The 15,530-nt window shown below is 42.2% G+C and overlaps 1 protein-coding gene across 1 annotated transcript in view; it reads right to left on the bottom strand.

Annotated features, from left to right (window-relative positions):
- fancc (FA complementation group C) overlaps window positions 1-15,530 on the bottom strand; it is a 27,619-nt gene extending 12,089 nt beyond the window's left edge. Inside the window, exons 1-8 of the mRNA XM_076099737.1 lie at window positions 15,394-15,530; window positions 12,178-12,411; window positions 7,300-7,387; window positions 7,033-7,127; window positions 1,339-1,446; window positions 1,176-1,240; window positions 670-834; window positions 374-521 (exon numbers count right to left, since the gene is read on the bottom strand). Coding sequence (XP_075955852.1) covers window positions 374-521; window positions 670-834; window positions 1,176-1,240; window positions 1,339-1,446; window positions 7,033-7,127; window positions 7,300-7,387; window positions 12,178-12,366 — 858 coding nt within the window. The 5' untranslated portion in view covers window positions 12,367-12,411; window positions 15,394-15,530. The remainder of the gene's footprint in view (window positions 1-373; window positions 522-669; window positions 835-1,175; window positions 1,241-1,338; window positions 1,447-7,032; window positions 7,128-7,299; window positions 7,388-12,177; window positions 12,412-15,393) is intronic.

Here is a 15,530-nt window from a genome sequence, read left to right as displayed (position 1 = left end):
ATACGGAGCGTGCAGTGATTTCTGATGTGAGACTCTATAGCCTAATGCAGGGCAGATGAGTCACACTATGTACAGAACAAAACCGTTTAACAACAGCAATGTGTCACCAATTCATCAACAATGCTGCCAATTCATCAAAATGCCATAGAAGTCCATGCTTGGCCGTCATGGACTTCTTCCCTCCTGCAATGATGTTTTCAAAGTAGCTGTGCATGGAGGTATATTAGGTCAAATATATGAGATTTATATCAAGGGTTCCACGGGAACAGAACACATGTGGACAGAACACATGTTTTTGGCAAATCTGGGCATATCTATCACAGAAGTACGTGACTTCATCCTTTTTGAGTCCTCATTTCAGAAGATTACCCACCAGCAGTGACTGTTCCAGTTGCTTCTGTGGAATTGACCTCGAGTTGGTGAGAGCACACTCCAGCAGGCGGAGCACTGCTTCCTCCAGGCTGGGCAGGTTGTGATACCACAGAGAGACTACAGCCTGCTCCTCCAATGACAAGCATTGGCTAGAAAAAACAACAAAGAAAACAGCACTGACATTATCATCGCAGCTACAAACATCACATCTAAAATATGAGCAAGTTTGGATACAACTTAACAGAAAAACTTCCTGGAAACATATTTTACCGCCCAACAAGAACTCAGTGTGCCTACCTGGCATGGGCGGAGCTCAGAGCATCCAAGAAGTCTTCACTAAGTGCTGCCCTGACACAAGTCACTGGCTGCTGCAGCAGTGCACCAATGAGAGGAGCCGCCTCGGGACATGTGACCAGGGGGACGCAAGCCTCTGATGTGGCCAGAATGTTGTCACATGAACACCTGCACAGAGTAATACAGACAAAATCTGTATTATCTGGAACTTATTATCAATGGCCTACTTTATAAAAACAGAAAAGGCAAAATAATATCTGTTTCCAGCTTTTTAAACATGAGGATTTGCTTTTTTCCACTGTTGAATGGCACTGTAAGTGGAATAACTTTGGGTCTGTAGGTCTGCCAAATAAGACATATGGTGACATCACCGTGGGATCTGGGAACCTGTGATGATCAATATTTCCCCACTATTTCATAGGACCAAACAATATTGGGGAAAATAATCAGCAGGTGATTAATTATGAATATAACTGTAAGTGGCGGGCCTTGTTTCCTCTGTGCTGTACCTCTGATTGATGTTGCCCAAAGAGCTGCAGCTCTTCCCAATGTTCTCCTGCAGCAGTGCCACCGTCTGAAGAGCAGGAAAGAGCACAACTTGCATGTAATGTTGACATAATTACCGTATTTATCAATGCAGGCAAGAATAAAACAGAAAGGAAAGGCCGATACCTTTCTCAGAACTTTGAGATGGTACTCTTTAGGCGGGACACCCATTTGCTTCATCAATGCCTGCGCTGGATCATCGTCTTCCTCTGTAGCAAGCTGACAGAGCACCTTCTGTGGGAGGGCAGGCAACATAATGTGCAGCTGATTATTGGCACTTTATGTGTATATCTATAACAGACTATAACAGACTTTAATGAAATCTGCCCGAACCCCTAGATTCACAACATCAAAGCTAATGAGTTACTGGAATATAGGATGACTCTGTTGGCGTCACATCATTTGAACCACATGAGTGGAGAAAAAGGCATTTCAGCGAGAATGTATGGACGGCATATGAGCAACTTCAGAAATGAACACTCTTTGTTACCGAGGGCCTTGGTGTTTTACAAGCATTTTTCAGAAGGGGCCTCATCATACACTGATAAAACTAGACTCATAAACTCCGCTGATCTCGTCTGAGAAAAAGCGAGTCATAATTAGGGAACAAAAGAGGGAACACTAGACTCGTACTGTAAGTCACGATCTTACAAGAGTGGCTCTCAAACTTGAGGGATGCTTCTTCTCAAGGAATACATTGCGAGGCAGACATTCTTAGAAATAGCAACAAAGATGCCACACAGTGTTTAGTTGTCTTGATAAACTGAGTTGATTAATAAACTGTATGTTTGCTTTCATAGATATTCACTCAGAACTGTTGCTTTGAATTATGGACTGATTTAGACTTTAGAAACAGCCCTCTCTATTTGATCACAATAAGCTGATTCACTGGTACAAGTTGGAAAGTGCGATCCAACAGAAACAGCCAAGGCCTCACATCTTCAGCACGCATCTGTTTTTACAACTCCAATGAACCGAAAACAGAAAAAAACCCACACCACTAAGAGCAGACTAAAGAAGTACAAATCCCTTTCAAACTGCAGATCAAAGGACGTCAACACGAGATGAGGAGAGGAAGAGAATGAGAGTGGCACAATATGTATTAAAAAAAAAAGAAAAAGTGAAGGGGTAAAAAACATAATCCCAGCGAGAGGCGCACTGCAGCGCTGTTGGTGGAGCTCTGTGGTTTCTTTGGCCGGGCTCTACAGCACGCTAAGATGCTTACCCTCCACAGAGTCTGACAAAATAACCCCAATCACTTCCATCTGAGCACCCTCAAACTCTGCACATTGAGTACATACAAAACCAATCACACTTATTCCACCCGTGGTAAGGAGGCACAGTGGAGCCGGGGGAAATGAGAGGGAAGGAGGACTGGTTAGAAGGAATGGCAGAGAGAGAGACTGGAACGCAGTGCGATGGCTGCATTTAGAGCGGGGGGAAAAGGGCGTGGTCACCAGAAGAATGCGATGAAGGGCAAATGGGTAGATGGATGGCAAATACTTTAGGTCAAAAGTCATTTTTTCTTTCATAGAAAAGACAGCAAACCGAGCTGGTTTTGGGGTCTTGGACGTGCTGCTGCCAAAGAAATGATCCCTCTATAAATCTAAAATTAAAACAGAGGATGGAGAAAAATGCACAAAGCATAGACTTGAGTTGGTTTTGATGAGTGCCTGTTAACAATTACTGAGCCATGATTGAATTCTCTCAAAACCAATGAAAGTCTCCAGTATAGCCTCAGATGGTCAAAACAACAGAGACAAATAGAGAAGCGATGAAATGAGGGAAAAGGAGAACAGAAAAGTCAGGGTGAGCGTGCAAAATAATCAAGTTATACGCACTCAGTGCACTGACATTGTGTGCATTAAAGAAAAGAGTCATTTCAAACAGTGTGTTTTCCTCCTAAATCAAATGCCCAATCTATAATCCTTTGACCTCAGGAATTTGAGGTATTTCAAAATACATAATCAAAGAGGTTTATGTAATGCAAAAGGGAAAAACAGTAGTTTGTGTGTTTCTCACACTAACTTTGTTTTGATTGGAAAATCTTATACCCGCTTTTTGTGAGTCCTTTGATGCCGAAATAAAGAATATCGTGAAATAGAACTGTCTGCAAACAGTCTGAGCGATATGTTAAGTATGGAAGAGTAGCTTAGCTTAGCATGAAAAGTGGTAGCGGGGGGAAACAGATAGCCTGGCTCTGTCCAAAGTTCATTCCATCAACAAACTTTTAATCCGTCCGCCCAGTATCTATGCAGCGTCTACTTACAGCGACGACGAAACTCAAGACAATGCTCACGGATTTTGGCAGCTAAGAAAAGGTTACAGCAAAAATGACAATTTGTCATTTTACAGGGAGTTACACCCTGTAAAACGACAAATTGAAAGAAGAACATTGAACTATTCCTTTGAGTTAACGGAAAAAACATAATACTTTCAGTAAGTCAGATTTACTGAAAGAGGGATGCCACCCAAGAGGATACCAAAGGATGAAGGGGAAACATTATTGTCACAAAGAGACTTTCATCTCCAAATTAAACACAGAGTGAAGCAGCCGATGTGAGCCGTCGAAAATATGTTTTCAAACACTAAAGCAGCCACAGCAGCTCCGGGGCCTACCTGTGGTTCACCCCGTTTGAGTCAGTTAAAGATACACGTCAAAGGATAAGATATCAAACCAGCCATCCTCCGGCCCTCTAATATTACACTCTCATGCTTTACTTATCTGTCATCTCTTCAAACATCGTGCCATTTTGCTGCAGCACTGTGTGGTCCCCCTGCTAGTACAGGATGTAGAGAAACAGACCGATTGAGCTAATGACTATCTGACATAGCCTGCAGCTATGTGGCTGTACCCAGCATTCATCCAAACCCAGTGAGAACACTCAGATGTGGAGAGGAGAGGCAGACAGGGAGGGCCAAAAGCTCTGCACATTATTATAATTTAAGGAGAACAGTATATACAGTAGCAGTACAACACATGTTTTTGCACAAACACTCACATACATATGCGAGCACAAGCACAAAATTACAGTATTTAGGTGCCACTTAGCACAAGACCCTCAGTCTATTAAGAAGGCAGCAGGAAAACAATGTTGGGGAGCAAGATCAGACAGGGCTAACAGAAAACAGGCTGCATTCTGCATTCCAGGACCGGCAGTCCAACACAACGCAGACACAGGGAGAGACACAGAGACACACCATCTCTGGCCTAAAACCATACATCTGCACTGCTCCCCCAGACGGGATGAGCTGCGGTGGTTTTTTTTGTGCTTCCCGCCATTCCTGTCATTTGTGGGGAGAGGAAGCTTCTTTGGAGAAGATGAGACGGAGGAGGAGGAGGAGCTGCAGAGTTTGTTATGAGCTTATTGTACTTGTGGACACTTTCATCCTGTCCTGCATGCCACTTTAGTGAACCCTTTGACTCTGTCTATCTGGGCTTTATCACAAGCATTCAGCCACAACTAATTGTTGAAAATATAGTTTGAACCTGAACCTTTTTAAATGCTCATCAAGGAAGAATGCCATCATTGTTTGAATAAGGGTGAGCAGAAAAGAAGAGTTATTTGGTCATGGTCTGTTCATAATCATAGCAAAGTTTGCACTCTCACTAAACCTTAAGTGTTGCTGCCTATTCTAAGAAAATCTTCCCTCCAACCATGATCGCCTCCTTCCAGCAGAGATGAGTGAGGTAAAAGTGGCTTCATGAGCAGTGTTGAAGGGATTGAAGGAGCACAAACATAATGATATCTCCCTTTACTTTGATTAAAAAATATATATTAACGTAAATGTAATTTAAATTGTAAGTCTGTACACCATCCCCACTTGCACATTGACCTGCATATATACAGACATATGCCCACACAAACACTCGGACGTACTGTAGACATAAACACAACCATACACACGTGCACGTTGCTTCCCCTCTTATGGGTCAAAGACCATCTGGTAATTTCAAGGTTTACTTTCAAGGCACTGTTTTAATTAGCAAGATGTTTTATTGGATGAGAAATTAATCAAAAGAATACAAACACAGTTAATCTGGCAAAAAACGTGAAAGTTCCACATTGTTTATCATAAGCCATCTGCGTGAACCCTCTCAAAGTTTTCTTCCCTCTGTTCTCCTTCCCTCCTTTGTGTGTGTGTGAGTGTGTGCGCGCCGTGAACACACGGTGAGCGAGACCAACTAACCAGAATACGAAGGCTGATCCTTCTCTGGTGACGAGGGGCAGTGAAACAGTCAATTCTAATTTGCTTTCAAAATATGTTTTACAGTTTTGGGCACAAAGGGCTTAGACTAACAGAGACCCAATCTACCTCATTCATCATCCATGTCCCATTGGAGAGGAGAAGCAGAGGGCTGGCGAGAAAACCCCTATTAAAATTAAATCAGACAGATAATCTCTTCAGCGGCCCAAAGGCAATCGAAGACAGATTCTTTTTAGTTTGTTGGGGTATGTAAGGGATGATAATCAGTCTGGATGTCCAGTCTTTCCGGATCTAATTAGGACATAAACAGAAAACAGACCAGGCCTGACAATTGGAGTTTTTGTCTCCACCTATTCCAGCTTCCCTCAGTCATGATTATGTGTTTAGTCTCTGTCTAACCCCACTAGGTGGGTCCATTTGGCCAATGAAACTGCAGCAAAGATGGATGACTTCATGTGGCATCTTAATTGACAATGTTTCTTTACTCCATCCTTCCATCCAGTATCTTCCACTGAACCGGGCCAGGTTGCAGGGACAGCAGGCTTAACGGAGACGTCTGGAATAACTCCAGACGTCTTTCTCTTCCCATCAACGTTTTCCAGCTCTTTCTTTTCCAGCTCCGAGGCGTTCCCACCCCAGAGGAGGTATACAAGCTCTCAAACATGTTCTGGATCCACCCATGGGCCTCTTACCAGTTGGACGTGACGGGAAACCCTCTAAAGAGAGGAGTCCAGGAGGCATCCTGATCATCAGATGCCCGAACCACCTCACGTGGCCCCTTTCGATGCGAAGGAGCAGCGGCTCTACTATGAGCTCCCTCCAGATGTCTGAGCTTCTCACACTATTTCAGCACAAAGGAAGCTCATTTTGGCCGCTTGTATCCGTGATCTCATTATGTCGGTCACTACCCAAAGCTCATGACCACAGGTGAGGGTCGGAACGTAGATGGACTGGTAAATCGAGAGCTTTGCCTTCCAGCTCTGTTGCCGCTTCAGCACAGCGGTCCGGTGCAACGCCCGCATCACTGCTGACGTCGCACCAAACCGCCTGTACATCTACCGCTCTATTTTCCCCTCACTTGTGAGCAAGACCCCGAGGCTTGATTTACTATAAAACATTTTATTTAGTGTCAGGATAGAAATAATTGATCATGTACCAAAACGGAGGTGTTCTATCGGCACTGGTATCAAAATATTTCTAATAATGTCTAGCCCTATTCTTTCTGTTTGTAGTGTTGTTAAGGAATCTTATACAAGTATTAGATAGATTAAAGAGATGACAGAAAATCAGGGATACAGTTGAGGTCCAACCACAAACAGCAGGGATGCTTCGGTTTCTGTTTGACGCATCAACCTCAAGGGAAATCTGGGTGCTAAAGAGCTCTTTCTACTTGATCCTGAATTTAACAAAAAGTTCAGGAAATGTCCAGTTACTGCACATGCAGAGATGAAGTGAATCTCAGAGGTAGAAAGTGGCATGTAAAAGCAATCACGGATCACTTTTGTTCAACCATTATTTATATATTTAAAAAAGAATCAATATTCTAAGTCTACCTAATTCACTTCCATCTAAGTTCTCTATTAACAGAGGTAGAGAGAGTCCAGTCCATACCCGTATCCACTGGTTGGCTTTCCTTTCCACAGCATTGCCCGGATGCTCCGAGTACAGTCCCCACAAACACTGGAACAGCAGCCGTCTGCCTGTAGCTGCAGACAGCAAGACACAATGGATGGTCGAGTTCTGGTTTAATATAACACCTCTTTTACACATATAAGCATCAAAATGACTCATGCTTGTAAAGAGACGATCATTAGTCTGGACCCGATCCATCCACTATTCCCCAATACAGAGTTAAAGTTGTTCCCACGGTGCACTCACCATCAGCAGTGACATAAGGGTTCCAGCAGAGTCGGCCAAGAAACTGTCCGAGGAGGGGCAGCGTCTTCATGGTCTCTGCTGTGGAGCTCTTGGGGACATTACAGAGACAGCCACAGGCAGGAGAAAATGGATTTAATAGTCGACATGTTTTGTACTCTCACACCTTTGAGCTGCATAGCTCGGACTAATAACTTAAGTGGGTTGGTTCTCTGAGATGAAGGCACATACACAGTAATTTCTTTTTTCCCCATCTGGCATATAATCAGACATTACACAAGTGGAACCAATCCCCGAAATAAAATCTCCTTCCTTCAATGCCTCACCGTGTTATAGATATTTGCACCTCCTCCTCTGTTTCATCCTCCTTTGTTTAATCCTTTTAACCTAGCAACCCTGTGTGCCACAACACCACCAAACATTAGAAGATCACAAGTCTACTTAATGGCTCAGGATATTAAGTTGAATAGCAGGCACATCCACAGGTGCACAGTAGTCATGCATTACTCATGCGTTACCTTTGTTTCCCCCTATTTTGGTCGTGTCACAATTACAACCACAGTTTCAATAGTGAGAGATACACAGCGCAGAACAGGGGCTCTGGTCGAGGGCGCTATACCTGTGACAGTTTAAGTACGTGTGTGTCTGTGCTTCTTTATCCAGCTCAAACAACAGACCATGTGATTTGTTTCACTTCACAGCCAATTAAAAGATCCAGAAGGTTTCAAGTCAGGGTAAACACTGTATTAAGGAACTTGAAAAGCCTTTAATCCTGACTGACTATTCATTTCAGCTTTGAGAATATTACATTTTCCCAGATGATCGTCACACGGTCTGGAAAGATTCCAATAATATGTCAGGGCAGCTCGCTGAAACCATTGGGAAACCAGATTTGGTGTACGGTAATTTGAGTGTGATTGAATACCAACAACAGCCCAATCGAGGACCTAGTCCATGTGAAGAACAAGACCGGAGCTTTGTTACACGCACTATTATATTAAACCAGAGCCAAACAGAAGGTGATCATTAAAACTCGTTTGGCTGTTCAATAGAACGAAAACCAACTAATTTGTTGTTTCTAGTTTAATATGAATATGATATCAGACTCAGTTTCAATCTTCGGTCTGACTTTCCTCCACTCTAACCGATTTCCGTTGGGGGGGGGGAAAGGATTTTTGTCACCAATCCCTAGAGACCAACGTATCCGCCCGAATTTAACGGCATTTAAAGTCGACGCTGATGTGGAGCCACTGGTTGTGCAGGGGTTTTAAGAATGAAGCAAAGTAAAAAACAAACTACGATGTCGGGCTGTATTGTGAAAACATACCGTCTACAGTGCACAGCTTGACAACACTTCATAACAGTTTGACATGGGTGTTAGTCCCGCCCCTGGCGCTGGTTAGCTAGGTTATGAATCCCCCCCCCCCCGCGGCAGACACTGGCTCAATTGCATTTTAACCAAGAAACCCATGTTTTATGTCAACCTGCCAGACGAATCAGTCAACCCGCCAGACGAATCAGTCAACCCCAACTCGGTGTAGTGCGCAAATTTAAAGGTTTGTCAGAAAAGTACTCTACATTGTTTGCGCTTCCTCAGGGCTGACAACATTTCAAGTCAAGCTGGAGACTGAGACAAATGCCTTCAGTCGAGATGAAGACTTTTAAACTCATTTTTGTGTACAAATTTGTTTTAGTTTCATCCAATTACCTTTCTGGGTTTAATACAGTGGGGGTTTTCTGCATTAGACATTATTTTTACAATATGATGTCTGCAGTGGGACATACAGCACCGAAAGCAGATCAAAGAGGTGACGTACTACTTAAATTTACAAGCAAGTCTGCACACATGTGCATGAATCATGCATTTACAATATTAGTCGGTATTCATTGCATATTTTAAGATTATATCATGAATTTCACCTGTGAGCTAATTGAACTGTAGAGAACAGCTTCGATGCAGGAGAGACCCACAAAAAGAGATCTCACTGTGGCTCAACCAAAGATGATTGTTTGGTGATCAGTATCTCATGTGATCTTAGAATGTGGAAAAGCATGGACGCCAATCTGAAATACCACCCATTGGTTTTCTGATAGGCTTCAAAATATATCCCTCTTCTTGTCCCATGGCTTCCCTTTGGGCTCATCCTGCCATCAGCCTCACTCACGCTCCATCGTGCATCGTGTTTAGATTTCTGTGTCGGGTTTTTTTGGAGTCAGAATTGAACAGCAATAAGCAATACCGCATAGAGTAATTATGAGTTAGGAAGAAAGAGGACAGCGAAAAGGGAAGAAGGAACAGGAAAGAAAGTTTTAAGAATTGCAGAGAAGAAATAAAGACATGAGAAAAGTTGTTGCGTTGCCAGTATGCATTATTCTTGCTTCACGCACTTTTCATCAGAAATAATCAGAGAGCACTGAGCAGACATGGAGACGCCTTAATGTAGCATTGGATAAAAGGAAAGACGTTAAATTAACTTTTGGCCTATATGTTCAAAACCAGCACCAGACAGACAAGGAGATTAACTTGACTCACTCAAGTGGATGAGATCACCATTAATGGGAAGCAGAGTGGTAATAGGTCATGTAGGGTTTCTCTAAGTGCCCCCAAAACAACACCAACGCTGTCTGGAAAACAGCCCTCACACTCTGCCTTCCTATCAATCCAACAACACATGGTCAACGTTGTGTGCGTGTATACATGTTCATTTGTTTGTTGGTGATGCAACTAAAAAAAGGTTGCTTATTTACATTAAGAACTTTACTAAAGCTTTGTGACATCAGGAATGCCCGTAAGAATCAGCAATCCCAACAGAAAGTCATCATCACTGACTATCAGGGCCAACGCGCCGTCAAAGCCTTGCAACATCCTCCTTGATTATAAACGGGCTTTGAGACAAGACAACGTATCTTAGAGAGGAAACTCTTCTGTTGCTGACGTCACTGAACCACAATCAGAGTAGCAGTAAAATCAAACAAAGCTCGAGTTAGCGACAACTTTGGTTCAGGCTCTACTTAAGGGGGGCTGGTTTTTAAGGGGGACCAACTATTCTTAAACTAAAACGGAGTAAAGTTCGTTCAGGTAACGCGACGAGGCCGAAAAGGATCACAGAGAGGGTTTGTTATTTTAGACTTTATTGTTATGGAACAAATATTGTTAATATAAACAGCTCGGCTGCAGGCAATTGTGTTCTTAATGCAATGCAGAGCTATTCAATTGTCAAGCATATGCATTGGATTGATTTAAATAACTTGAACAGAGGCAACAGTGTGCAGCTGTTTTGTCGTGGAAAATAGAAAAATCGAATTAGGACTCGGCATCGGCACAGTGACTTTCTAAAACTTCCATTGTTTGCATGACAACCTCATGGTGATCACCAGACTGGAGGAAGTTACTGCGTCCGTCCAAGAAATAGGCTGGCACATAAAATAACCCCACCTAAAATAACGAATAGCCATTTTACACATTTCTGTTCAGACTACCCGGGCTGGATCCAACATGTTAGTTAGTGATCTGTAGATGTGCTGCAAGGTGGATTTGGTTTGGACAGAGCCAGCCTAGTTGTTTCCCTCCGTTTCAAACCTTTATGCTATTCTAAGCTAAGCTAGGCGGCTGCTTGGCTCCTGCCTCATATTAAACGGACAGATATGAGAGTGGTATCGATCAAACTCTCAGCGAGAGAGCAAATAAGCAACTTTCCAAAACATATCAAAATATTTCCAAGATACTTCCTCCACTTTTCTAACCAAGTGTAAACCTGGAAATGAATCATAAATCGGAGTATTTCTCATCTCAGGCCATAAGCCGCAGGAAAGTTGTTAAGTTATCAAAGGATGCAAAATGGTGCCAAGAGGCAGGCTATCTTCAGCTGGACTTTTATGAGCCCACTGCCAGTAAAAATGATTTCGACCCAATTAAGCTATACCATTCTTTCTTTCTGTCTTCGTATCCGCTCCCCCATCCTACACATGCTGACACCTCTGCATGACGTACACCCGAAATAATGCTAGCAGAGAAGGAAAGGAGACAGACAGATAAAAAGAACAGCCATTGATCTATAAAGAATATATGGCTAGTGTTCCGAGGACAAAGTAAGACAGATAGAGACACTGAGACTGATTCTAAACTATCACCAGAGTGTTACATTAAAACATATGGGTTTGTAGAGAATCACAAATGAAAACCTGCAAGAGCACCGTGACAAGAAAAAGATTTTTCTGTGAGAAAAAGGGGAGCGTATATTATGTGAGAGAGATATGTGAGGGAGTTTTGGTTATAAAAAGCAGAACATGCTCAGGGAAAAGTGCTGGAAGGAGGAGGCAAGGACGCGGTAACACTGAAATCTCACAGTCCTGCACCCTCCGGTCCTCTATCCAATTCCCAAATTTGCTGGACCTGATATGGGGATACATTAGGTTAGCGCTGGAGGTCCCAATGCGACTATTACCTGACTAACTCAACACTGTAGCACTGCCAGGCAGACATACACTCTGCACAGAGCAGCCTCTGTTAGCAGGACTCTACCAACGCTGGACTTACTGTTCATGCCCTGGCTTGGAGCGTGTGCGTTTTTCATGTTTGTGTTTCTGTGTGTGTGTGTGTGTGAGGACTAGACGTGCTGGTGTTTAAATTAACTTCGGGTGGCTGTTTGGCGTAACTAGATCTAATTTATTTATTTTGGTACGGTGTCAAGACTGTAAAACAGGCCTCTTAGTGGATACGGACCATTTTATTAGACTTAGCGGGCATCTGGTAAATAAAGTGTATATGCATATCTGTCAAGAATATGAATCTCAAAGCATCCCTTCCATTCTGATAAAGATAAAGATAAAAAAAAATATGTGAAGCCACGACATCAACTTTTTCATACTACATCTGCTCACCATGTTGTTGATGTGTGTGAGGAGTTGCTGGAGGAAATCCCTCAGTCTGCTCAAGTGCAGGGAGGCGTCTTTCTGAGTGTCAGCCTGGCCCCACGCCACTGCTTTGTCCAGCCAGAAGCGCATCTCCTGGACGTTCAGCGGGGGCTCTGCCGTTTGTTGGAGCTGGATCAGTGGCTGCAGCTGAGACATTGTCCTACTTGTCCCGGTGAAGGTACTTTGGACCGAAGCAAGAGCCTAAGTGAGACAAAAATCAGGTCCGTCATCAAGGGTAACACAGAAAACACAAATATCTTATCATCTGTCCTTAATCATCTTTACTTTTTGGCTTCCCAATGTCAACACTTTTACATTGTGATCTTGACTACACATCCACTTCCAATGTATAATAGCAGCATCTCCAGATGTTTTAAAGAAACGCTGAGTACTTTTAGCCAACTCACTTTAAACAAAGACAAACTCCGCTAAAGGTGCCTTGTGCAATTCTTCCACTAGAAGACTGCAAGCTCAATGATGGATGTAAACAATGCAGGATCTAAAATAAAATAAAGAAATTCAGTTTAACAAATATTTTACAAGGAAATACCTTCAAGATATTTGTTAGATCTCAGTGTAATTTGGTGATAAACTCTGTACCTTGTACTAAAGAACTCAGTGAGTGTCACAATTGTCAAGGTCATCATCTACCAACTAAATGAAATGTATATTAATAATATGCTTGTGTGGCCGACATCATCCCCCATTTCTGTGAGAGCAGAAGTGAATAATACAATGGAAGTAATAATAAGTGGGAAATAAATTGAAGCATATTGTGGTAATCTTGTGTTAAACTCTTATTACCACAATCTAACAATCCAACTTTCAAGCTCCAGGCAATCACACTCACTCTCTCTCACACACACACACACACACACACACACACGGGCCTACTGAGAAATAAACAGCACATTCTTCACCTTTTATGATGAGGAGAAAAACATGTGGGGGGCAGATCACAAGGGTGTGGGTGAGGATGTGCTTTGTGTCTGTATGTAGCCTAGGAATAGTGTGTGTGTGTGTGTGTGTTTTTTGCCATAATGACATGTCTGTGTGAGACGACACCACAGGGTTGTGTTTTATGATCACCTCGTTATACATGATTTGTTTAATGTCTTGCCATCATCTCTGCTGGAAAGTCCCTATGGCTGGCTGATGTGAATATATAAATACTCATTTTCAGAGAGAGAAAAAAAAAAAACCTCAACCAAATTAGGAACAAACGCCTCTTGTTGACTTGTGCTGGGTGCTCAGGTTTTTAGTAAAGCAGAGGTGGAATAGAATTGCATGCCGAATACCTAGTAGAGTATCAGTCACCCACAACCTCTATCGTGTACAGACAGTTACATGAATACATAGGCATGTGTACTGACCTTACATAACTTTGTTGGCATAATGCATGTCACTCAGGCAAAAAAAAAAAAAAAGATATGTAAATGCACATAAACATACTCTACAGCCGGTGTTGGCTGAACACATTCTGGAGCAGGAACGAGATGTGACTGGTCAAATATTATCTTTGAAGATTTGTTAAACTAAGCTTGTGGACTTTGGGTCAGCGCGAATTTGCTGTTCCAATTATGAGATTGTTGACATTATTTCAGTATAATCAAATCAGTTTAACATCACTTTCTACAAATGTACTTCAGTGTGTTATTGAAGAACTCAGGGGTTAAATGAGAGAAAGGGTTGTCTCAATAGAAGCCATAAAAGGAACAGTTTTGTTCAACTAATTTGGGCTGATGTAATTATAAACTATTTTTATTCATCATATTGCTCCTACAAGGCAACATTTATCACACGCCTATGCGACCACACATCAACACACACACCTGAATAAATGAGGGGAGAAACATAAACAGTGCAAGAGCATCAATACAGGGCATGAAGGCTCATTGAATGGTTTCATGGATCAAATGTGAGTCACATGCTATGACTTTCAGAGTCACTGGATCTCAACCCAACTGAACACCTACGTTCACACAGTGCTCTTTACCACGATCATCAAAACACCAAGTTAAGAAAAGAACGGTGTTTCAGTCCTCCATTAGAGTTACCGAGACTTGGAGAATATAAGGAGCTGTTCTGGCAGCTTGTGATGGCCCAAACTCAACCAAACCCCTTCACTACGATGGCAACTGATTGATGGCTTGGCCTTTAAATAGTCCGAAAATATGGCAAAAATGCAATAGCGGAGGTTGCAACTAACCTATTTTCATTAGGAATTAATCTGCCAATTAATGTCTCGATTTGTGGATTTATTGTTGAAATGTCTATAAAGAATTTGCGATCCTAATTTCCTACAACCCATGGTGACGTCTTCAAATCGCTTGTTTTGTCCCACTAACGGACCAAAACCCAATAATATTCCGTAATATAAGACAAAAAAACCCCGCAACAAACCGGGAGAGAATGTTTGGCATTCATGCCTGACTTAAACTATGTATTGATTATTAAACTAATTGAAACTGTCTTTCAACTACTTCCTTTAAAGACTAGTAATTTGAGCTCTGCTCATCACAGCTTCCCAAATACAATGTGGCATGTCCTGACCTCTTGTCTATCCAGGAAACTCTTTACAATGGTATAAAACAGAGAAAAGCAGCAAACAACCACATCTGAGATGCTTGAACTTCATAGTGTTTGACATTTTTGCTTGATAGATTACTTTTTTAAACAGCTAATTGACAATCTAAATCTTTGTTGATTCAATTTCTATCAATTGATTAATCAGTTAATCACCGAACTGTTTCAGCCCCGACCTTTACCTTTGAAGAAATGCTTTCATTTAAAGGAACAATATACAGTGTTGAGGTACAAATAGTAGATTTAACTTAGATCATCTGAAGCAATGGACACACTCACAAACACACGCGCGCGCCAATTTACCTAGAAAAAACGTTTCGGGTGCAACAACTACACCACACCACAGGATGCCAGTATTTCTTCCACTCTCCTGCAACCACAATGAATGTTGCTGAAACAATGAATCAGTTCAATTTCAAGATACCAAAGAACTTCAATATACAACTGCTGTACGTCAGACGGTGTCGAGTTACGTTACGACTCCACGAATACACCACATGTGTTCACAACCGTTACTTCAGGTGTTAGCAAGTTACCGTTAATCACTATACTACAGTACACACGTGTTAACTACTGTAGCTCCTAATGTGGACTTACATGTAAACAAGACGTGCAACCATCAAACTGAAATCTTCACGGAGCAGAAGTCAGCTGTGTCCATTCATTATATAACATTTTGTCTTCAGACAAGAAGCCAAGCTTTCGTCCTGCGATGTAAACAAACTGAACTTCCC

This window comes from Anarhichas minor, unplaced genomic scaffold, assembly GCF_050575085.1.
Source record: "Anarhichas minor isolate MPS153535 unplaced genomic scaffold, ASM5057508v1 ptg000025l, whole genome shotgun sequence".
Lineage (NCBI taxonomy): Eukaryota > Metazoa > Chordata > Actinopteri > Perciformes > Anarhichadidae > Anarhichas > Anarhichas minor.
The sequence above is the reverse complement of the archived record's forward strand: the minus strand, read 5'-3'. Positions and strand labels throughout refer to the sequence as shown.